Source organism: Podarcis filfolensis, assembly GCF_964270895.1.
Source record: "Podarcis filfolensis genome assembly, chromosome: 4".
Taxonomy (NCBI): domain Eukaryota; kingdom Metazoa; phylum Chordata; class Lepidosauria; order Squamata; family Lacertidae; genus Podarcis; species Podarcis filfolensis.
In genome coordinates, this window is record NC_139607.1 from 63,421,138 (window position 1) to 63,446,665 (window position 25,528).

General features: G+C 43.5%; 1 protein-coding gene and 1 long non-coding RNA gene across 2 annotated transcripts; one reads left to right on the top strand and one right to left on the bottom strand.

Moving 5' to 3' along the window:
- Positions 1 to 274: 274 nt before the first annotated feature.
- On the top strand, positions 275 to 1,778 carry LOC310761648. The gene is made up of 2 exons (XR_014547629.1): positions 275 to 626; positions 1,475 to 1,778. It is a non-coding gene; the product is annotated as an uncharacterized lncRNA (long non-coding RNA).
- Positions 1,779 to 10,458: 8,680 nt separating this feature from the next.
- Positions 10,459 to 15,004, bottom strand: GJA8 (gap junction protein alpha 8). Its single transcript, XM_083611662.1, has 2 exons — positions 14,991 to 15,004; positions 10,459 to 12,493 (listed from the first exon to the last, which is right to left on the bottom strand). Exon 2 carries the CDS (start codon positions 12,489 to 12,491, stop codon positions 11,226 to 11,228), a length of 1,266 nt encoding a protein of 421 aa, XP_083467788.1. The 5' UTR covers positions 12,492 to 12,493; positions 14,991 to 15,004; the 3' UTR covers positions 10,459 to 11,225.
- Between the last annotated feature and the right edge of the window lie 10,524 nt (positions 15,005 to 25,528).

Genomic DNA, 25,528 nt, shown 5'->3' on the forward strand with positions numbered 1-25,528 from the left:
AACGAAATTACGGTAGATCTAACCTACTGGGGGAAGGCATGGACTGCCTATGCTGCTGCTGCTGCCTTCGGAAAAGCGGAACACGCTTCTGCCCAATAGCAAATATTACAGAAAAGGGTTTATTTATTTAGAGAGAGAGAGAGAGAGAGAGAGAGAGTGTGTGTGTGTGTGTGTGTGTGTGTGTGTGTGTCTCCATGTCTATAGTAGAGATAGGAAGCTGGAGCCGCTCACATAACCTGCATTTCCGGTATTAAACTTGCGCGAGTCCCATAGAGGTGAGGCTTTGGAGGATCTGCAGGACGGAGCTGAAGAAGCGGGCGGGGAAGAGGCGATGCGTGCAAAGGCTGAGAGGAGGGCAACGCAGGGGCGTAGGCAGGATTTTTGTTGGGGGGGGGGGACAGAACCTCAGTTAGCTACGTCCTTTTATGGATTTAGGGGTGGGGCAGCAGCCCCTCCCTGTCCCACCCCCTTTGGCTACGCCCGTAGGGCGACAGCGGCTCCCTTTCAGCTGGGAGTGCTCGGTAGTGTCTGGGTCGTCGGAGGCGCCTTAAGGGACGGCACCCGGCGGGCTTCTCCAGCAACTGGGGTTCCGGTTAACAAAAGGGACTCTGCAAATCTATCTGCCGGTTGTTTTTGACTGCTGTGTAATCTCATTTTATGCCGCTTGCTTGCTGTTTGTTTAATGCACCTGCTCCTATCTGAAAAGAAAATGTGCTGTCGTGCAATTTATTTGGAGGTTTTATTCAAGGTGTCCCTGGGTGATCATTAAGTAAAGGCTGGTTTGAACAAAGGCCCGATTTATACAGGGTGAAGGCAGCGGGGGGGGGGGGTAGCCCTTGAATGCATAGCTTTCCTGGGTTCTACATTTGGCTGCCGGCCTTCGCAAACCAGAAATCGAATACCCGGGTGAAGTGCAAAACTCTTGTACTGGGCTTTATGTGCACATTGGCTAGCATACATGAGAAGTGGGTGTATTTATATGTGACAGGTCAAGGTGGGTGAGGGAGTCTGTGTACTGCACAGATTAGACTTGAAAGGGGGTAAATCTGACAGCTCTTTGTGGTTTGTTTAAAAATCTCACAGCCTGATTATCTGCTTAAATCAATAATTTAAGTTGCACTGCGGTCCCTTTTCAGCCTCAATTTCACATCTGTATTTGCAGTTAGATAAATGCATTATCTTAAATCAGGTGGGGAACCTCCAGCCTGCAGACCTAATTTCAGGTGTGGGGCAGGTAGAGATGCAGCTGCTAATGCGCAGTTGGGAGCCTTAAAGTGCACTCCTGGTTGTGTATTGGGAAAGGAGGTTTGCTGTCACTGCTGATCGGTGGTGAGAGTAAACCTACTGGGACTGGCTGTGCTTCTGAGTTCCTTAGGAAGGATGCCTGTTGAAAGCAGGACTAAAGTCACTGCCTCTCATTTTATAGGCTGTAGCTTCGCTTCAAGGCTCACTTAGCTTGGATTTTCTTTTCTAGTGCGACTTGCCACACCACAGAGGAATAATTTATCACCCGACTGTCAAAGTGGTAGCCTGGATTTGGGAGAACCTAGGATCTGGCTTGCTGTCTGGATCTAGTTCGCCACCCCTGTCTTAATAGGTTGTTGTAAAGATGAATGGGGTTTTCAGAGTGGGCTGTCGGAACCTCACAGAATTGGCTCAAGTTAATTGTTCTTTGCCTTTACACAAAAGAAGAAAGCAGTGTCTGAAAAAGGGGGAAGTACTTGAGAAACAGGACTAAATATGGGGCTTTGAAATTAAAGATTGACTACACTGTCAAACTTTTCCAAGTGCATTTCCTTGTTTTTCTTTGAAAATAGAGGCTCACAACCATTGTGAAGTTGTTTATAGCATAGATGTCATCAATCACAACAAAAATTTGCTGGTCCTTTTAATATCTAGTCTAGATTGCATTCTGGTTTTGGAGGTGTCTTGATAATAATTCTTGAAATCTTCGTTTCTGTCATAAACATTCTTTGCTCTCTGTAATAGAATGCATGCACATGGAACACTGCTGAAAGCCCAAGAATTAGGGCATTTCCCAAGGGAAAATCCAGTCGGAGGAGAAGGTTGCTGTAATCTGTTCATCTGAATGGCACCATGGGATTTTAATATGCAAGTAGGCAAATGCTCTGCCCCAAATAAACCCAAATATAAATTATAAACTAAGATATTGGCAACTCTTTTGTCCCATGCACACAGCCTTCAACTCTTCCCTTCACAATCCAACCAGTTAAACCAGCAAGCTTAACCATAGCTTTCCATTACATCCCAACTGGGAAACTGGTTACAAGCTTCACAACAAGCCAGGATATTAAACAAACTTCCAGCTGTTATTAGGCCTCAAGACAATTGTATCAATACAAACTAATCAATAATACTGAAACATCAAAAAAATTGATAAAATCTGTGTCTTTAAATTTTTAAACATTTAAATAATGATTCTAAAAACACTTTTCAAAATTGCACTTCCGTAGTTGTAAAAAAAACAAACTCTTAATACAAAGACTGAGTGACCCAAACAGATTGCACAGAAGTAATCACAAGTTTTCTGACTTACCATGTTCATGAATATACAACACTGCTGTGAAAATGCAAAATGTTTTCTGGAGAAATATGAATGTTCTTTTCTCAGTATCGCTTTACCAGTGAAAATAAAAGCATTTTATTATTGGAAAGCAATTGAGCGTCCTACATAAGTGGCCCTTACCACCTAAAATCTAGAACACTTAAGATGATATAAAGTGATTTCTCTTGTCCTGTTGGGTCCCATGGATCTGAACAGGTTTAACTGATAGAATCTGTGTGCACCAAAAACTTTCATCATCAAGCCCCCTTACCTACCCTCTATGGAGCAGAGTTGCTGAAGAGACCAGCATTTTCATTTATGTGCCTGTTTTATCAAACAAAGAAGAGCTCACATTGGGATTATTCTCCGTCATGACTCTGAAAGGCAGCTTTGTCTGTGTACAGCAACATTGCTGCTTTTCCGGCATCAAATATGGTCTATTTTTAAATGTAAAACTGCATGTTCAGTAAGAAAGTGAATGATGGGAGTCTGGGATTGTTGTACAGACCTTGTATAAACTCACTCTATACCCCATGAAATTCACCTGCTGTGCACAGCAATGTAATATAGAACTAATGTGGTCTATTGGATGGTACATTGGGATTTGACCTAAGGAGCCTAAGTTCAGTAGCCCTGCTTGAACATCAAATCACTTGATTGCAATTTTCAGTTTGCTTTCTGTGAACTTGGAATAATAACGATCAATATCACATTCTGGAGAGGAATGAGATAAAGGCTATGAAGAAATTTGAACATTACAGTGCTATAGAAATGACTCATTTGCCTAATTTTGGAGCTCATATTCACTTCATTTACTGGGAACACCTAATATAGCAATCATTTTATTGCACTCACAATTAGAGCTGGTTCTATAATGAGGCAGAATAAGGCACTTGTCTCAGGCAGTGATTACCTCCAACCCTGATCTGCCTTAGGGTGTCTTCAGAAAAAACTAGCAGGTCAAGGAGGAGGGATGAGGCAGTAGCAATGGTGGTGGGAATTTGCCTCAGTCGCACAGTGTGTTGCACCCATCCTGGATCCACTATTCACCAAAACACAGATAGGTTTGATATAATCCTCAGTGGATGAGTTGGTCATCTTCCACTGTTTGAAAGAAACTTTCTAGTGCCCAGAATCATAATAATTTAACAACTGTCCAAACTTCCATTCTCCTCAGACTTTTGCCTGTTTAGCTCAACTGTAACCCAGCCCCACTACTGCAAGTTGTAGGAAGCTGAAAATTTTAGTGCATTTTAAAGTTGTCCAGGGTCATTTCCTAGAGTTTTCCACCCTCCCCCAATATAAATGAGCAATAATCATATTCCATTTTTGTTTCTTCACAAATGAAATCAGCAGTGTGGCAACATGAGAGTCAATAGGGAAGCCACACTACAAGAAAGTAACAGAATTTGGAAAAGAACTTAAAAGTACACTTAATATATTGTTAGCGTACACGAAAAATCTGGAAAACTATCAGTTGCCTTCATTTTGTGTGTATTGCGGGGAGGGGGGGTTAATTTGATGACTTATCCCTCTAGCAAATACCAGTAAGAGTGTGTTGCTTGTTGTTACTTCCATGGGGTACACCTCAGTCCACACCCTATATTCTCCTCCCGCCCGCTTGAGAGACTAATGGGGAGGATGAACTGAGACAGCTGTTGCAGGCTAGCTGTGCTTTTGAGATTTTCAGCCACACATGCCAAGATGATGTGGACAGCCTTAGGTATGTGGCACATTTCCTTGCAGGTTGGGGGTTGCCATGTACTGTTCTGCATCAGGCTGTGAAACACATATGCAATTTGGATAGCTGAATGCGATATCAGTGTTGTGTCCAGATAGCGTACACTTTGGCACCAAAAATAAAATAAAATGAATTCACTTCTTCTGCAGTGTGATTGTTAATCCACCCTGCCTGTTGCTTTCTCAAGATCAGTTCCTGAAAGGTGGCACAAACAACTGAATCATCAGTGTGTCCTCAAACTGCCTAGCCATTCCAAGCGTTGGTGCCAGTGATAAAAGCTACAACACAGCCATTAAAGGATCTGTTGTACCTTCAGCGCCTAGATGGCGAAAAGACACACAACCTATGCCCAAGTAGATTTAGGCCCCATCCAAACTGCTGTATTGTTGCAGGTGTTTGTGGAGGTGCATTAATACGACATTTGAAGTGGATTTGTACTTGCTCATCCACACATCATCCTGCTTTAACAGTTGTTTTGCAGTGCACCCTCCAAAGGACACAGATACATTCTGACGAGCTTTGCCCACTGCTATGGATCGTACATGACAGAATAGCAATGAATATTATAAATGTGGGGGAATGGGAATGTGTGGAAGCTAATGGGGCAAAAAAATATCTGAATTAGCCATTTGCAATATAAAGTCTGGAAGTACCGTATTTTTAGCCCTATAGGACGCACTTTTTCCCCTCTAAAAATGAAGGGGAAATCTGTGTGCGTCCTATGGGGTGAATACAGGCTTTCGCTGAAGCTTGGAGAGCGAGAGGGGTCGGTGCGCACCGACCCCTCTCGCTCTCCAGGCTTCAGGAAGCTATCAGCAAGCCTGGGGAGCCTGCGGGAGTTCCCGCAGGGCTCCTCGCACTGCAGATAGCAGCCTGCCGCCCGGCGTGGGAGGCACCCTGAAGCAGAGCACCCCTCGCACCGGGCAGACATCAACCAGCCCCACAAGCTCGGGGGACAGCGGGGAGGCACAGCGCCGCCATCTTGCTGTTCCCCGACCTGGTTTTTTGGGGGAAATTCCTTTATTTCCCCCCAAAAAAACTAGGTGCGTCCTATGGGATGGAGCGTCCTATGGGACAAAAAATACGGTACCCTAAGACTTAACTTTTCACATCCACAAGAAAACACTCCACCAGATTGTTCAACCCTATTTTTAAGGGCATATTAAAATAAAAAATAGATATTTCTGAACCATATGCATTTTCAAACACACATGCAGATTTAAGGACAAATGTGTCTTCTTCACAGACGTGCAGATATCTTTAGCAGCACTTTGCCTAAATTCAGGGGCATAGGAAGTGGGGTGCGGGAGGTGTGGTCCACCCTAGGTGGCATCCCTGAGGGGGTGACAAAATGGCACACCGCGGGGGGGGGGCAGCACTTACCACGGGGCCTGGCCTGCAGCATGCCTGAGCCATGCATCTCTCTTGGGAGTGACGCAGTGGCTCGGGGCCCCGCGCTGCCTAAAACAGCAGCGTGGGACTTGCATCCGCCAGGAGGACTCCAAGGGTAGCTCCCCCCCCACACACACACCCCTGGGCGGATCACCGCACCACCCCTGTGGGCGGCTCGCCCCGCCCCCGCCGCTCTGGGGGCCAGAGCAGCTAGTTACGCCCCTGCCTAAATTAATATCGATTCTTCAGGTTAATAATAAATAATAATAATAAATAGCTTTGCTCAGTGCAGCAAACTATGTTGGGACAATGCTGCAAGTGTTCCAGTGCCCATTGCCAATTGCACATTGTCCACGATGAATCAAGACAACAGTCATTTTAGGAATAACTTTCACAAAGTACACCAGTATGCTTTTTCTAACAGTAGGTCCTTCTGCTCATCTTTTGACATTCTGTTTTCAAAAGTGCATTGTCAACCGGCAAACAGAACTGCTAAAAGAGAGAGAGAGAGAAAGAGAGACTATTGTTACCACATAGTACTAATTATATGCCCCCCTGGATGATTATCATAGAAAATTATTAAAATGACAATATTTTGAAGGCTTTCACTAGTATAAACATATTACTGTAATGAATCAGATTAGAGGTCCAATTTGTACAGTATCTTCTTGAGAGACGTAAACAGTTGATGGTTCTGGTGATTATGGCTGACTCTAAATCCTGTTTCCTTGCTATTTGGACCCATTGCTTTGAATCCAACTCCCTGTGGTAATAGAAAACCAATTGGCACCATTGTATTTGAAGATGTCTAACACCTCTTAATGGTTGGTCTCTTCTCTGGGCTAAACATCCCCAACTCCTTCAACCTCTTTTTGGTCTCCAGGCCCCTCAACATCTTTGCCACGCTTACAGCCATATTTCACACAAGGGTAGAGAGCAGCATGTGGTTTAGCTCAGGACACTTCATAATGTTTTCTGCCACTATGGTTTCAGTTCAATCTTTATTCACAATTTTCACCAAAAACAATTTGCAAAAGACAAATTACAAAAAAAGAGAACTCAATCAAAACCATATAAAAACATTATAAGTTATTAAAAAGGAAGAACACATAAAACACACATAGAATGATATCATCTTCTATCATTAATTCTTAAAAACTTATTGTCTCTCTCTTTAACTTAGGCACCAACATAGTAGGTTGCTTATTAAATGAGTTACAATTTTCCAATAAGCCACCTGCTTTCTCATGTTCTGACCAAAATTATTTCCATTTTAGGGATGAAACTAGTCACTTGGAGCTCTTTTTATTTTGTATATCATATTGTTATTCTTCCTGCTTTTGATCTCTGTGTGAACCAGCCCTAAATTTGTCTTCTTCATTATCATGGCAAATTATTTTTATATCATTTGCAAGAAATTAGAATGTCATCTGCCTTACTTACTTTCTGAGTCACTCTTAGAAGCAAGATTCTGGACTAGATAGACCCTTGGTCTGATCCAAATGACTTCTTGTTAGAATATCATATTTCTAAAATGTGTTTGACATTCAGTCTTTCATTTAAACAAAAATCCAAAACCCAACAGTTTTATTCTGATTTCCGCCCCCCTCCCCTATTACTAAAGACTTCGACACCATTTTAATAACATAATGCTGTAACAGGATTGGGGCAGTCATTTAAACAAAGTACAGGACCAGTGCTGAGAAGTGTAAGACAGCAAATGATGCCACCACCCCAATAGCAGACAATTGAAACTGTAAAGGGAGATTTCTATAGGGGAACAAAATACATTGGAATTTGGTTAGGATTAAAAGCCTGATCCCAAACCATGGGAATGAATGCAGAAAAAAATCCCTGACTTCAGTTGACCTCTGAATTAGATGCTAACAGCCCTCAAATCTTATGAAAAATTCTATGGGGCCCATTCTGGGTGTTGGCAGTTTATGCTAAAGGGATTTTCTGAACTGGATTACACCTCCCATTGCAGCAAGCCCTTTGCATTGTTTCAAACTGGAGAGAATTTGCTGAGCTACTGAGGACTGAAAAAGCAGTGCCAATGAAAATGCATACCTGCACATTTCTGTTATTAGTCTCCATCCTCTTAAAAATATTTGACTTGCAACACACGATATATGCAAGTTGTATTTTGCCCAAGCCTACAAGAGATTTGTCGTAGTTCTCAGGCTAGCTAGAATGCGGTGGACATTTTCAACACTAGAGATGGGCACCCTGTTTAATGAAACAGACTTTTTAATAAGTAAAATCCAGTTGCTGGTTTTGACCCAGTAGATGCCTCCATTAATTGTAGAGGAGCCGTGTTTTGTGTGTGGATAGCCACTGGAGCTCCAAGACCCCCTGAAAATTAGCTCTAGAGAGTTGAGAGGGCCCTCCAAAAGAGACAGAAAGTAGTGAGAGACTGCAGGGGGAATTGGCCAAAATTACCTCCCCTCCTCTTGCAGTGGTTCTTAACCTGTGGGTCCCCAGATGTTGTTGGACTACAACTCCCATCATCCCTGAGCTCTGGCCATGCTAGCTAGGGGTGATGGGAGTTGTACATCCGGGGACCCACAGGTTGAGAAAGGCTGCTTTAGCAGATGTATCTGCTGGCTCTAAAGCAGGCATAGGCAAACTCCGGCCCTCCGGATGTTTGGCACTACAATTCCCATCATCCCTCACTAACAGGACCAGTGGTCAGGGATGATGGGAATTGTAGTCCCAAACATCTGGAGGGCCAGAGTTTGCCTATGCCTGCTCTAAAGCCTGTCCATGATCACAAAGGCACTAGTTGAACTCCACCCAAAGCCTTTGAATTTCTTTGATGATACAGGTGGGTTTTAATGCCAGCTACAGTTATTGTCTTGCTATAGTACTCCACCTGAACTATTCAGGAGCATCTGGTAGGTCACTGTTGATGACCCAGCAGTAAACTTTGGTCTGCTCCAACAAGGCCCTTGTCTTATATTCTTATCACTTCATTGTGGTTTAGATTAGAGACACGTGTCTATCTAAGATACATCCAACCAGCTTCATTCTGCAGTGGTCCTACATAGGTTCAGACTGCAAGAACCAGAATAACCAGGACAATAAGAGTAGACCATGCAGTCTGCACAGTAGGAAGTATGCTACCAGCACTTCAACGATAGCACATATATACTGAGGGGAAAGCACAGTAATGTATTGGGGGGGGTGTAACTTTCATGCCACAATAAATGCCTTTCATTCACCACTGGCTAGAAATCTTGTTAGACAGGGATAGGGAACCTGTGTTGCTCTTGGTTTCATTAGTCTTCAATTCCCATCAGCCCCAGCTAACATAGCCAATGGTAAGGGATGATGGGGGTTGTAGTCCAACAACATCTGGGGACCCACAGGTTGAGAACAGGTTTCCCAACTCTGTTGTTAGGGTTACATACAATTAGCCACCAGCTAAATTATAACCAAAAAAAAGGCATTACCATCAAACAACACAATCCCGATCCATTAAAAGACAGTGGTATTTTGCTATTGAGCCCAATAGGATGTGCAGCTAGGTATTGCTAGAGGCAGTACTATAATATACAATACATAACAATGTTATACAACTCCATATCTGTTACTTCTGTGGTGTCTGAGAAGCCTATATACTATACAACTGGAGCAACACAGTTGTGAGGAGAACTCTGCATTAGCACGGGCTCTTCCCATGTTATCACAGCATTGTAGTAAGGAGCCACAATGCAGCATAACCCACACTGTAAAAGTTAGGACTGAGCTGTTGAGTTGGTTTGGCAGGTGGGAGTTGGGGGGGGGCGGTTGTAATTTGTGGGAGGTGGGAACAACTTTCCAAAGACTGCGGGTGGGCAAATATTTATTTTGGTGTGTGGGACTGCCTCATCTTTACAAGGTCCCCCCCTTTCCGCACTTAAAAACAAACATTGCAAATGTTTGTTGAAACTACAAGACCCCCCCCCTTTCTGTTTCTGCTTTAACTAAGAAATTCAAGGCTCTCCAGGATCAGGAATCTACAAGGGCCTGCATGGCTCCTTTTTCAAAGCAGAATGGTAGGGTTTGGGTGCCACACTAAGGCTATGAAGAACTTCACAGCTACAGCAAGGAGCCGTAGCAGTTATTTGGAGGGAGGGAGGGACCCTTGCCACTTTGTAAAGTTGACTAAAGTAAGGCAGACGATTTCCCCCTCAAAAACGCAAGGAAATGTCTTCCTATAAAGCAATCAAAAATCCCCCCCCCCCGTGTGGCAGGGGCAAGAGATGATTAGCCCCCTGAAAACAGAAGGGGATTCCCACCACCACTAGCAAAAGTAGGACAGTATAAGAAAGGTAACTAAACCAAATCAGTAGCAGAGTCCAGGTCATGTTTTTAACACCTGTCCCCCACTGCTTAGGATTTTGCAAGTGCCGACAATCAGTTGAACACACAAGGCTTTCGGCACAGCTGCACCTTTACCTGCCCTTTACTTGATGGTGATATACGGTGTAAGGTATATGTGGGTGAGCCATGGCTTGACCTAAGTTTCACAGGTCATAGGAGGAGGTCAAATCAGGCCCATGAGCTAGAGGTTCCACACAACTGCTCTAGATGATGTGTTCTTCTGTCCTGGAGGCCACATTTATGAAGAGAAACCAGTATTTGCTTGTAAGTTGCTTTGGGTTGCCTGGGACAAGATAAAACAACTTAACATAATTAATTAATTAATTAATTAATTAATAGCTATTATAATAATAAGTGACCCAGGTCCTTGACATGTCCCTCAGAACCAATTTTTTTAAAATACAGCAGCATGACACAACCACGTAAATTGCTCCTAGGAGGCACTGTTGTATCTGAGGAGTCATAAGTTCTTTGCAACAACGGGTTGGGATAGGTATATTGCAGGGACAAAACGTTAAGTGTCTGAACTGGACCAGGGGATACAAGTATAAGTAAACCACATTTATCTCCACAGGCAAACACTGCAGCTTTTGTTCTTTCACAGGGGGATAAATGGATCTCATTTAACAATACTAATTGCCGGTATCCCTTTTTGTGAGGAAAATAACTTGCGCTCGAGGCTCAACAAGGAAGGAAGAATCAAAACTGTCGTGGCCAAAGCAAACACCAAACAAAGAAATACCCAAGTTAACAGTTTATCAATATCTTATGATAACCAAATGAAGAAACAGGCTTCCCGCATCCCCGGAGAAAAGAGGAGCATGAAAACAGGTTGTGATCGCAGTTGTTACGTCTGTCTTCGTTGCTTTAGGAAGGCTTTCCCCCTTGGATGTCAGTGCTGTATATAGTGCGCTTGTATGTGAGGCATTTGTATGTGAAGGAAGAGGGACTCTTTGGTTAAATGGGTCACTGTAGGACAGCTAGCTCCATGTGTAGGACAAACAGGACTGACAAGGCAGTTAGCGTTGATAGCACCTTTCTAGCCAAAAACACTGATAAGAAATAATATTAAAATGACTGGTTTAGCACTTTGTTTTGAGACATCTGAGATATATATGTATTTCTGTGGCTTCTTCAGAGCCACTCGAGCCAGTACCCTCATACAGTCAGATCATCTGACCTGGCACGACTACTGGCTTTGCTTAACCTGCTGAGGGGTCTTGTGTCAGCTGTAAGATCAGCGGATGGTAAAGGCAAGTCGTCTCCCGGTGGCTCTGGCTCTTGTTCTTCCTCCATATGCTTGTCATCTTCTCCTTTCTCTGGGGCTTCCTCAGTCACCAATTCCACCCTCTGTTCCTGGGCCGCCGCCTCAGCCACTTCCTGTTCCGGCTCCTCTCCCGCTTCAACTTTCTCCTCCTCCTGTTCATCCACATGAGCGTAGGAAGGCAGGTGCTCCCCCAAGGCCCTGGAAAGGTCTTTCAGGCGTTCCATGCTGATCTTCTCCTCAAAGTCGTTGAATGAGGGGGGAACTGGGGTGGTTTCTACTCCCACTTCAGTCAAAGGGAAATAGTGGAATGTCGGCTTCTCCTCTTCCTCCAGCAACTTGTAGCCTTTGACCTTCTGGATAGATGAAACTGCGATAGAATGAAGGGGTTTCTCTGGGGTCTCCTGAGGCTCTTGTTCCACTGGCCTCCTGAAAGCACCCAGGATCTTCTTAAAGCCTAAGTGGCTGATCTCTACAAGATTGAGGAAGAGAGAGACTGATGCCACAGCCAGCATAAACACAATGAAAACAGTCTTTTCGGTAGGCCTGGACACAAAACAGTCCACGAGGTTGGGGCAAGGCCATCTGCCACAGCGGTAAAGCGGAAGAATTCGGAAGCCATATAAGAAGTACTGGCCCACTATGAACCCCACCTCAAAAAGGGTTTTGAAAAAGATGTGGCAAATGTAGGTTCTCAGAAGCGTTCCCTCAAGGTGGAACTTCTTGGTCCCCTTGGAGCTTGCTTCTCTCGTGGTTATAGGGCTCTTCCGGTCTGGATCAAGGGGTGAGTTTTCTTCGTGTGCCGCAGCTTGCTGAGCCCTCTCTGCTTCTTCCCGCTCTTTCCTTTTCTCTTCCATTCTTACATGATGTGCAGCATGGCCCAAATAAACCAGCGAGGGAGTGGAGACAAAGATGATCTGCAGGACCCACAGTCGGATGTGGGAGATGGGGAAGGCCTCGTCGTAGCACACATTTTCACAACCTGGCTGCTGGGTGTTGCACACAAAATCTGACTGTTCATCTCCCCATACAAATTCTGCAGCAGTCCCAAGGATTAGGATCCGAAAAATGAAGAGGACAGTCAGCCAGACTCTCCCAATGACCGTGGATTGTTCATTCACCTCTTCTAAAATGTTCCCCAAGAAACTCCAGTCACCCATTTCTGGCTGTTTAAGAGGAAGACAATGATTAAGTTGCATTATATAAAGAAGGGTTTTAATATATTCAGCACATGTTGCATTTCAAAAGAAGTCAGGATATCTCAGTCAATAAAAACCCGAAACTCTTAAGGTCAGGCTCGTGGTTTCAAGCCCCATGTTGGACAAAAAGATTCTGAATTGCAAGGGGTTGCCTTAGATGACCCTTGTTGTGGCTTCCAACTCAACAATTCTATGATTCTATTATTCCTGCTGACTTTTAAAACATTCCATGATCTCCCCAATGATCTGCATGAAGAGGAGGTAACAACAATTCCAGATTTAGTGTTTGAGGTTTGCTGATTTAGGGCACAGGCCATATCCCACTGAAGTCAACAGCATTTGTTTTATTGACATTGGTGGTTCTGGATTATACCCACTGGGTGATGGCCAGCGTAGTCTTGTTCAGAGTAAAGCCACTGAGATCAGTGGACTCAAGCGCATTGCTTTGAATGGGTCTACTCTAAGTATGACTAACATTTGATACTGCCTTTAAAATCCCTATTAGGCTTATACCAATGAACAGAACAGGTAACCAGAGCAGCTGGTACAAAACCATGCATTGCCATTGAAAAATTCTCTGAAATTCCCTAACTTCCCTAAAAGTTGGTTACAAAATTGTTCCTGCTTGTGGGTTACTTTACAATGGTATGCCACAAGTTACAGACAGTCCACCTTTTTCACACTGCATGTGTAGGGTGTTGGGATCTTGCTGAAAGCATTGACATGGCAGTGATAATGGGGCACATGATCAAGGGGAAACTTTGCTCCAGGATTTGAAGCCACTGCCACCTGGCCCTAAGAGCTTCTTATTGATCACCACTGGGATTTATGAACCTATGTGAATCATAACTGTATTGCTGTGTATCAGTTTGCAATGACAACACAGTGTGCAGCTACAGTGCTTCACAGGATAAGAATACTAACACACACTTAAACCTTTTATCAGATTCATTCCGTTGTATCCAATAGTCAGAGCAGACCCATTGAAATTGATGGGCATAACTATTTTAGGTTCATTAAATTATACAGATCTGCTCAGAGCAAAATTAAGTTGGATTACATCCCACTAACTGAAAGAGCAGCTCCATTTCTCACTATATATAGATTATTATTCAAAGAGATAATCATATGACTTTTTGTAGACCTCTGAAGGCAGCCTGGTTTCAGGAGGCTTGTAATGTTTGATGTTTTATTGTCTTCCTTTATATTTTGTTGGAAGCCACCCAGAGTAGTTGGGGCAACCGAGTCAGATGACCAGGGTACAATAAATTTATTATTATTATTACTATTACTATTATTACCACTGGTACTACCACTACTAAAATTGTGATGAACTTTCCCATGTCAAATGGGTAGCATATAAACCATCATTTAATAGCAGATAAGATCTAAATACCCAGGGAGATTTTATTTTCTATTTGGCAATCAGTATTCTGTCTTTTTGATATGCATTATGACTATGGCTTTAGACATATTGTTTAGCATTTCTCTATAATAGCTGCTTCCACCTCACAAGACTCATTCACAATGCAAGTTAATTTTTCATTTCAGAATCATTTAAACTTAGCATAAATCAACTGATATTGTGCATAATTTTTAGGATAATCTGTTATCATTCCACCTGGCATCAAAGTGTCTCATCTTGGCTAACCAACATATCCACACACCATAACTCATACATCTGTAGCACAGAGAAATAAAGGCACACTAAATTTTCTATAAAATAATTTAGATAAAACCTCAAAAAGTACGCTGTAACAGGATCACAGCATTCAGAAATATTCCTTCTTCTTCCTCCTCTTTTAAGAGCTTCCGCAACAATGAATAGGATGCAATTTCTGAACACATTTTCTGCCTCCTGTGTTCTGTTAAAAAACTTTATATACCTTGAGCAAAACGCTGTGAAGTATTTGTGTTGTGAAAAATCTTATGCTGACAAGATTAGCTCTAACTTCTAGGGCTTATCCAGTCTCCAGGAATGCAAATTGGTCACTCAAGAGCCAAGGCTGTTTACATCGTTCTTCAGTAACATCCTTTTAGTAACAAGGATGTTTGAAAAGGCCTACTAAGAGTTAATGGGATTTGTAAATACAACTTGTGTCTGTCCAAATTGCCTGTTCCAAGTCAGGACATCTTTGCATCTTCAGTTTTCTATACCCTCCCCAGCCAATGTGGTACCCATACAGAGGGATGCAGATGTGAAACACGATGCTATGGCTATTTTTACCAATAAAAAACCACTCCATATAGATAGATGCATGTTGGTAAAATGGCCATGACATCAGGGTTCATATAGGCATCTCTCTTGAGCACCATGCAGTGGGAGAAAGACACCCCTTAAAAGACATGGAAGCTGGCCCTTGGGTGCTGACTGCCTCACATTCCAACTGCTGCGATATCAGAAGTCTACCTAGAAGTCAAAAGAAAATCCATATAAATCAATGCCATCAAGAAGGCAACTTGCCACAGTGAAAGGTTCCGCCGAAGAACTGGGCTCCTCTTGTTGCTTGGCGTTCAGCAGCAAAAAAGGTGAACTTTAGCTTCTCCCTGCTCTAAAAGCCCCAACCTTGTCGCACGACTGAGCAGATGTGACTGGATCAGCACTGATGGGTGGGCTTTAGCTGCCCTGCAGTCTGTAAGCTCCAAGCCAGACATCTTTAGAAAGTGAATGACATTCGGTGACATGGAGAACAAAAGAGGGGAAAGACCAAAAAGGGAGAGGGAGGGCACATCATTTAAAAAAAAAAGTTTGTGAGTGCTGAATAAGAGCAAAGTGAACTAGGGATGGGCCACAAGCACTGATAGCACAGCACAGGCCAAGGTGCAGTTTGCAGAGTTCAACATTAGCCTGCAGTGAAATATCCATTTGAGTGCTGGGGAAGTTATCCCCATCTTAAACCTCATCTGCTCAATGTGGTTACTATGGGTCAAAGCCGATGGACTAGACTGCAGCTATGATGGCAGAAATAGCCACGGGATTCCCATGTTCATGTTCATTTTCCCCCTTCCTTTTTTTCACATACATGATTAGGTGGAGGGGTTTGATAGTATGACCCAGCTAGGAGGCAGCTGCATTGTTTTGTAGTATTAGGGGATGTTGCCCCTGCTTGCTCCCCTTGCCAACCCCACCTGCACCTTTCCCCACCACCTTTCACCCACACCTAACCAACCACCCTTTAAACCTTAGCTCCCCACTCCCCTCACAAATTGCCCCAAGCTCCACCCGCTTACACACAGCAGCTTGCTAAGTCGCTGTGTGAAGCATCTCACTTCCTTGATGAAACCTCACTGCAGGTGCATTTAATGGAGCCCCATCTCTCCCCCCCCCATGTTAAACAGCTCACCTAGGCCACCAGCCACCAGCACTGCTTCCTTCTTTGCCCAGCTGCCATTCCTCACAATAAACTAGGCATGGCCATCTAATTGAAGCCACACAAATGGCAGAGTGTATGACAATCTTACATTTTTATGTCTATAGGAAGATAGTGTTCATGCATGTGTGCTGAAAACACAGTGTGTTAGTGACTGTGCATTATCCACTCAACATGAAGAGCACAGAAGTAGCTGCTACCCTTTTGCAGGGTGCATTTAGCAAGACTGCATGCCCACGCCTGTGAGTGTTATCTTCTAGCTGCCATGCAATGAAGACAGTCCAATGCATAGGCTCCCTCTCATGTTCAAGTGATTTTCTGCTTTCCTAAATTATGGCTACCTCTGCGGCTATGTAACTGCCCCATCACTGCCCCAGGCAGGCAAGCTAAGAGGCAAGCTAAGAGTAAGTCAAAGGCTACTTTGACAGCAGACAGGCAAGTCAAAGCTGCATTTCTTTCACAAGTGAAATACCCTTTTTCCATGTTCAGGGGAAAAAAATTGTTGTCCTAGGGGGGATTTCTGCAGGTACTCAGAGGCACACAGCTTGAAGTGCTGTGTGTGTGTGTGTGTGTGTGTGTGTGTGTGAGAGAGAGAGAGAGAGAGAGAGAGAGAGAGAGAGAGAGAGAGAGAGATATTTTTTTCCTGGGGGGACCCAGGGGTATGCATACCCCTAAACATTTTGTGAGTCTTTGTGCTTTTGTCCATTTACTGTATTTATTTTTCCTGATTTGAACTATAAAATGGTGATGTTCTTAAGTCAAAATGAGAGTACCCCTAAACATTTTTAATAAAAAAACACTGTGTGTGTGTGTGTGTGTGTGTACATACCATAGCTGTCAACCTTCCCTTTTTTTGCGGGAAATTCCCTTATTCCAGCGCCGTTTCCCACTGTATCCTGCTGCTATCCCAGATTGTTAGATATCCCGTAGATTGTCCCCGAGACAGGTGAGGCTGCTGATCCCTTATTTTCAAATCTGAATGTCGACAGCTATGTATGTATGTATGTATGTATGTATGTATGTATGTATAAGAAGACAAATCTAGTAACCTATGGAAGCTGTTCCAAGTCAACTTGAACCTTGGCCACCACTCATTTTGGAAATAAAGCATCACACTTTTCCTTGCAGCACCACAGAGAAATCAAGCTGCCTTTGCGACCCAGACCTTTCCTTGGAATCCAGTGCATGGAATGGCAGAGAGGAGAACGAGTGGCAGTTTTTTGTTTCAAGAGGATTTCCTACACAATGGTGTCAGGGTAAGGCAGAGCCCTTTTGTTGAGCAGAGCAGTTCATGCATGAGGGCGCGTTCCTGTCAGATAGATAGGACACAGCTGCAGATTGTGGGACTGAACGACCCCTGCAACAAAGTTATCATCTCTTGATCTGCTTAGCTCAAAATCAGCTTTCATGTTTCCTGCTAATGTGCTGAACATAGCAAACCTACAGGCCATCCGCTAAACGCTAAGGCTAGACACTGAGGAGTCCCCTGCAAGAAAAACTGTGCTACATTACTAGAAAACCCCAGCTGGCTCATATGGTTGGAAATCCTGAGTTTCTAAGTCACTTTAACAAAGTTAGTGTAAGGACTACAGCACACGAATATCGAATGTTACCCGTACCTCTTGACTTCTCCATATGGCTGTGCAAGTTTTCAGAGGACCTTCCAACACTGAGTGCCGTAGGTGTGTGCGGCTGCAAACTGAACTGGTTAGTTCAAATCAATCAGTGAAATTCAGCTATACCCACACACCCCACCATCTCTGCTCCTTGGTCCTTGCTGCAGCTACCAGATCACAATGGCTCTAGAAGCCACAACTAAGATTACCCCCCCATTGGGGTCCAGATCAAGGATCCTACAGGTGTTGGATGATAACTACCATCATCTCTGACCAGCGGCTGTGTTGTTTGGTGCTGATGGGAGTTGGAGTCCACATCTGGAGGGCAGAGGTTCCTTACAGATCGAGACCAAGCAAAACATTTTGTAAAAAGCTGGGTGATTTTTAATATAATGGAGGTAAAATGCAAGTCACAACGACATGGCAACCTACTTGGAGGGGGGGCAGAGCCTCCTCTTGTACTCAAATGAAGTAGCACAAATTGTGCTTAACTCAGTATGGTTTTGTAGTTTGTTCCCAAAAATGCTCAACAGCTTAAGCCTTGCGCCATCGCCTGAACAATTCGGCTAAGGTTTCCTCTTATCGAGATATCGGCTTTTTATAACTGAGTTTATATTAGTTTATATTAGCTATCCATCTAATGTTATTTTAACCATGGACACACGTTCCTGAAGGAGAACTTCGTAAGATTTACGCACTTTTAAAGTTCCTTTAAAACTAGTCACACCAATAAAATATTTTTCTTTGTATATACTGTGTATCCGTGTTTCTCCCTTTGGATCCTGGCTAAGGATAGAGAGTATCATTTTTATTTTATTTTATTTTATTTTGCAAATTATCTGTATTGTAAATCGCTAAAGGGTTCTGTGGTGAAGGTAATGGTGATTCAATCTGTTGGCTCAGCTGCTCTTATCCTCACAAACGATTTGTGGTTCCCATTGCCTGAACTGCCCTGATCTCTAGGGCTTCCTGCATACCTACCATGCAGTATATTCAACTAACTTTCCCCAGAGTAGATCCATTGAAAGGAATAGCCGTAACTTAGGTGCATTAATTTCAATGGGTATACCCATGAGTAAAAGTGAGTTAATGTCAGCCCCATACATTTTAGGCACATACACACGCCCAAGAATCCTGGGAACTGAAGGTTTTTAAGGGTGCTGGGAAAGTGAGAGGTAAACTATAATTCTCAGGATTTGCCAAGAGGGTGGGTGAACATTTGTTTTAAATGTATTGTGTGTATGCAGTCTAGGATTAGGGCAGGCCATATCAGAAGGCCTAGGGAAGGCGTTTGGGATAGGAAGAAAGGGGAATGGGTCTGAAAGGGCTGCTGGCCAGGGGGAGCAACCAGGGACACTTAGGAAAGGAGGGTTGGCACTTGAGCATTGTCCACCAAAATGAGGAGGAGAGAAGAACACTAAAGGGATGAGTTTGACCATGAAAAGGAACCTTAGGAAGAGAAAGTAGAGATAACGGACTGCATAGTGCTTTGAAGTCGCTAGCTGTTTGACTGCAGGCCTTTGGTTAATCCCACAAGGGGGTGCTGTATTCTCACATGAATATGGTTTATTTAGGATTGATATACCATAGTAACTTTAGGATGTAACCTGAGCCTATTCCCTTAGTCCTAGTTTAGGTGGTTATTTTTTTAAAAAAAAATTATTAACAATTTCAACATACAAACTAACAAAACATATCATATTTATTATTTCCCCCCTTTTTTCTCATCCCCCCTTCAAACCCTCTCTCCTCTCCCCAGAGACTTACCTCAGCTCCTCTCTCTGATTTCTCAGCACATATTGTTCTCTGCATGTTATGAAATTATACATTTCCTTACATTATCTATCTACCCTGTTATCGACTAATAAATTTGTGTATGTTTACTCAAAACCTGCCAAGAAGTCCTGTTCATTTTGTTGTCTTTTAGATAATTTGTAAAAAGCTCCCATTCTTCCTTAAAGTCACAGTTGTCCTTGTCCCACAATTTATGTGTCAATTTAGCCAGTTCTGCATAGCTCATCAATTTTTCTTGCCACTGTTCTTTCATTGGGATTTCCTCGTTCTTCCATCCTTGTGCTATTTCCTAGTTTAGGTGGTTATTAAACTACCTTCTTCTTTCCTATGAGGAGTATCCTAAGGACTCGTGCAGTGGTGGTGATGAAGATTTAGATTTCTATACTGCCCTTCATCCAAGATTACAGGGTGGCTTACAATATAAAAGCACAAAATGCATACCATAATAACAAGCAATAATCCCCACATACACAGTATTATTGGTGCTTTCCCCCACCATTTACTGTGGACTGAATTCCGTTGTGTGATAGTAGCTTTTTAGTGAGCTGAATGACAAACTTTCTTGAGCGGTCCCCCCCCCCCCGTTACAAAGCAAACATAAACACTTACATGCATTGCAATGCACTGTTTTATGATCTCTCTCCTCTAGAGCTGTGATCTCACAAGTACATTCTTGTGAACACAGAACAGTGTGATGTAGTGGTTAGAGGGCAAGACTAAGACCTGGGAAACCAGGGTTCGAGTGCTTACTGTGTGACCTTGGGCCAGTCACTGTTACTCAGCCTAATGTCCCTCACAGGGTTGTACTGAGGATAAAATGAGGAGAGGGAGAACCGTATATGCCACCTTAGAGCAATGCAAAAAATACTTAATGAAATAAATTCGACACAGTAAATTAACAGTTAAACTGACCCTAAACTTTCTACTCAGTAGATTTTAATGAATGCTTTATTTTTGTTTTTTACTGGTATCCTCAGCATTTAATAAAGAAGCTCACCTGGGGAATTAGGGCATAACTCTGCAGAAGGATGTGGCTGTCACTGCAAAAGGTCTGGATGGACCAATGGTCTGAGCTGGTAACAGACAGACCCTTCTTGTGGTTCCTCCACTGGATGGAGCCCATTTTGCAGGGACATGAGATTGTCGCTTTCTGCAATTCCCAGCTGTAGCCCTAGAGATGTGGTTGCCACCCCTGTTGCTGAGCTTCCAAGCATCAACTCAAGATGCAACTTTCCACCCAGGTAATATTGATGTATTCCAGGTCATGTCTTCTCATTATGCCTGCTGCTGTAAGGATGTAATGATTGGATGATAAGAACATTGCTGGTTTGAATGACTGTTTAGAGTTTTGATGACGTCCATTTGTGGTTTGCTTCAAGTGCACCCTGGGATCTTCACTCACGACGGGTGGTTTGAAAACGGAATGAATGAATTGATGAGGAATTTAAATTATAGCATTAAAAATGTAAAGTGTTCTTCCAGTGGTAGATCCCAAGTGAACTAAATGGCCTGCAGCATAGGAAAGGCTATGTCCCAACAACAACAACAGTGCTATAGTGCCCAAGATCCATGCTTTTTCTTCCATAGTGCAAAGCCGGGCAAATATTCTGGATACATTTTTGAAGATAGCATTTTGACTGAGTTCGCATTTGTTTCTGCCACCTCCATTAGCATTACACCCTTCAATTCACCCAGATAGCATTGGAATGAAAGAAGCCAAAGAAGGCCCACTTGCCTAGCAGTTGTGAGCTAAACACATATTGTTTCCACCTAGTCAAAGGTGATATGCATTTAAAGCACATTTAACACCCATGACTTGCCCCTAAGAATCCTAGACACTGTAGTTTGTGAAGATGCTGAAAACTAGCTCTGTGAGGGCTAAACTACAGTTCTGAGGATTCTTTGAAGAAAACAATTTGCTTTAAATTTATGGGATGTACACCTCAGTCTTATTCTTCCTCAGATTCTGGGGTTTGCAATATAGCCTTCTGACAGTTGCCTGAACTCCCTGCCACAGCCAGGACTCCACATGTGAGATCCTAGCTCGGCTCCCAAGAGAAAGTTTTGGAGCTGTCTCCGTTTTCCTGGTCCTGACAGAATGAAGTAGGTACCTTGCTGTGAACCTTGAGCTGAAGCTGGCGTCCACTTTTTTTTCACCACGGTGTTTTGTTCCCAGAAAAGTGGCTGACTCCCTCCAGGGAGGACATCCGTGGGGGCAGTTCCTGTTTCCCTGCCCTTCCAGGCACTAGCCTTCCTGAGCCTGATATGATTGTTTCTCTGGGCACGGTGCAAAATATGCCAGCAAAGAACGGAAGCCTCTCATGCTCCAGCAATTTATTTAAAAAAATAAGAATAAAAGGTTGTCAGGCTTGGAAGCAGTTGAGCCTGTAAGTTCTGTTTTCGTAACATGGGATCCAGGCCATTTGCAAGCAATTAATTTCCCAGAACAACTGGCCAGACATTCTCTGAATCATGGAAGGAGGCCTATCCATGGGAATGTTCTGGCTGTGTAGTGGGTCAAAAAGGTGCGAGCAGCACAGCCCTTTACTGCTACAGTGGTAATCTTGTGTTGCCCATACTTGGAGATGCAGGCTACAATGACTGCAACCCCATTAATTGGAAAAGTAAAGGAATCTAACATATTGGATTTCACAATTGCATTTCGTGACTCAGCTCCCATGTCTTCAACTCTGACAAATTCATACTACAACTCCCATCATTGGACCAGGTTGGCTGTGGCTGATGGGAGTTGGAATCCAACAAGACTTGGATGTTTGCAAGATACATCTCTGCTAAATGTGCTGGTCCCGGGGAGAGGTTACCGTGGGGTGAGGTCCAGGACCTGAGTCGAGGGTCGGCAGACAGTCCTCCACGGGCGAAGCAGGGTCCAGAGCAAGGTGCCAGGCAAGGACAGGAACTCTGGAGGAACAGGACTGGATGCTGGCCAAAACAGCTCTTCAACGACGTTGTTCCCGCAACCTGGGACCGGCCTGACTGGCCTTTATCTTCTCTGAGGCCAGGGGTGGTCCTGGCCCCCAGGAGACCCGCCTCTCCTGGCCTTAAGGCGAGCACTCCTCCTGGGAGAAACCAGTTCCCTCCGCCTCTCTGCCCTGTAGGCACTGTGTCCTCAACCACCTCCGGAGCCAGAGTGGATTCACCTGGTGCCTGCTCCTGAGGATCCGGCACAGGTGCAGGCACTTCAGAATCAAGGCCCTGCCCCAGTTCAGCTGGCCCTGGAGGCGGGGACTCCTGTGCAGGCTGGGATTCCTCCAGTTCAGCCTCTGAATCGGATTCCCAGGCCATCACACTAAAGCAGATGTACTAACTGAAAAAAAATAAGCAGCAAAGGGACTAGGTGATGCACTGAAAAGTACGGAATGAACGAATGATCAATGGAATTAACAGAAAACCCCACAAGCAAATCAGGAGGCGTGTTGATTGTCGTATAACCTCCCTGCCAAGAGATCAGAATGAATGTGCAATAAAGACCAGATATAATCTAACCTCCCTATAAGCTTTGTACAAGCAAATCAGGGTGGAATCTACACACATATTTAAAAAATGCTGTGAAAATGCTTTTTTTAAAAAAAAAATTTGAAAAATACATTGAATTTTGCATAGCTCACTGTCGCCATCTAGTGTCACATTTGCATATTGCACTTTGCAATACATTTAAAACGTTTTATTTGCAGCTGTATAGCTGAGCTGCAATGACAAACCTAGACAGCATCTTAAAAAGCAGAGACATCACCAACAAAGGTCCGTATAGTTAAAGCTATGGTTTTCCCAGTAGTGATGTATGGAAGTGAGAGCTGGACCATAAAGAAGGCTGATCGCCGAAGAATTGATGCTTTTGAATTATGGTGCTGGAGGAAACTCTTGAGAGTCCCATGGACTGAAAGAAGATCCAGCCTATCCATTCTGAAGGAAAACAGCCCTGAGTGCTCACTGGAAGGACAGATCGTGAAGCTGAGGCTCCAATACTTTGGCCACCTCATGAGAAGAGAAGACTCCCTGGAAAAGACCCTGATGTTGGGAAAGATTGAGGGCACAAGGAGAAGGGGACAACAGAGGACGAGATGGTTAGACAGTGTTCTCGAAGCTACGAACATAAGTTTGACCAAACTGCGGGAGGCAGTGGAAGACAGGAATGCCTGGCGTGCTCTGGTCCATGGGGTCACGAAGAGTCGGACACGACTAAACGACTAAACAACAACAACAACAGCTGAGTCCCAGGATGAATGTTCAATCAAATAAGTCATCTGGAGGCACTCAGAGTCTCTTTATCATTGTGCTGTATGAGGGTCACTTCTGTGCTGAAAACTAGTAACACCAGGGATGCTCAGAAAAGACTTCATTGGTACCGGATACTTAACCGACAAGATGACACAACATAGCATCTCTGTGCTATTTTTAAAAAGGAAGGCTAGGTGGACTCTGGAGGTGTTGGTGTGATACAAAAAACCTTTGGTGCCATTTTTGCATGCCTTTCTCTTGCATTGGTATCAAATCCTGGATAATGCTTGTCTTCACATCCTCAGAAGGGTGCTGAATACTTTGTCCATGCCCTCAGGATATAGACAGAAGCGTGACAGCACTTGGGTCCTTATGTGGAAAGTCTCCATCAGCAACTAATCCCCAAAGATTAACACCTTGCAGTTCAGTTGTTATCATTTCTTTTTTAGAAAGAAAAATCTACATTCCCGTTCTCAAAGGTGGTGGACTAAAGAGGAGATGAACACGCTATAAATAACTCCTACCTACCTCTTATCAAAAAGAAAGGACTGAACTAGAAGGTGTATTAGCTCTATAGCTGTGCTCTTGGTGGTTTTTAAAAAACCTACTACTGCTGGTGCAAATTGGGGAAGGGCTGTAGCTCACTGATCGATTCTCTGCTTGGGTGCAGAAAGCAATCCTCCAGGGAGGGATGGGAATGATTCCCTGCTTGAAATCTCAGAGAGCTGCTGCCTGCCAGTGTAGGCAATACCAAGCTAGATGGGCCAATGGTTTAACTCAGCTTCCTTTGTTACTATGTCAGGGTGAAACACCTGATCTGTATCAGGGCCCAAGCTCAAGGAGGCAGTGGGTCTTTAACATAATAGACCAGCGAAACAGAAAAAGAAGGGCAAACTTTAAAACAAACAGTATTTAAAATGCTGTATTGCTTATTTATTAATTTGTGTCCTTCATATGCCACCTCATAACATAAAGATTTTTGGGCAGCTTATAATAAATAAATTTTAAGAAACTGAATCACAGGAATAAAACCATAAATAGGTAAGGGAAATCTCAGGAAAAGGGCAAATTTCTCTTTAAGACTCTTGAGGCCAATGGGCTGAGAATGCCACCTGAGCAGATACAAGCAACTAAATGACTAACTGAACCAATGTGACCAATAATAATAATAATTTATTATTTATACCCCGCCCATCTGGCTGCGTCTCCCATGATCATGAAAAGAGCATAGGCGTTCAAAGAGTGGGAGATGGGCACTCAGTTTCAGATTCTAGTGATAAAAAGCAGTCAAGAGGCAAGAAAAGATAAGGGCAAATCAGAAACAAATCAGGAACCAAGAGTCAAAAAGATGAATTTTAATATAAGCCTAATTTTACAGATTAATTAAAAAGAATCATGCCTGGCGTGCTTCCGAAATTCAAAGCAATTTAAGAGAAAAAAGCAGATCATATTTGAATTCACCTAAAATATCTAAAATATCCATGTTCCCCAATTCTCTCAGTGATGAAAAGTTTTCATGGTAGTTCTACAGGTTTTGCTTCCTTTGTTGAAAAAGCACTGGTGGTGTTTTTCTAATATTAATTTACAAGCATACAAGCAGAACATGGTGGAAACAAATCAGCACTCCAACAGCAGGCTGCAAATTTGCTAATCTTGTATCAGAGTCCAAAGAGCACCCAATATGTTTCATCTTTAGCCCACTGACAGTTCTATACATTATCTGCAATTCTGTATTTGTTTTTCCCTAAGTTCAGTCTACAAACAGGTGTCTTAACTGTTTCTGTGCCACCTCCCACTAGCTGGGGGATGTCCTCTCCTCCAAACTCAAGGCTGGAGAGAGAGTCCCAGCAATCAGATGAACATCTGTTGTTTACTCCCATTGCTAACTGTCTGATGAGATTCTAAGAAGGAGGTAAATATATAAGTTCCTGTATAACCAGTGCTTTTTTTTCCCTGGGGGGACGCAGGGGTACCCATACCC

Coding starts and splice junctions, on each gene's coding strand:
- GJA8 (XM_083611662.1), bottom strand. CDS start 12,491: ATGGGTGACTGGAGTTTCTTGGGGAACATTTTAGAAGAGGTGAATGAA.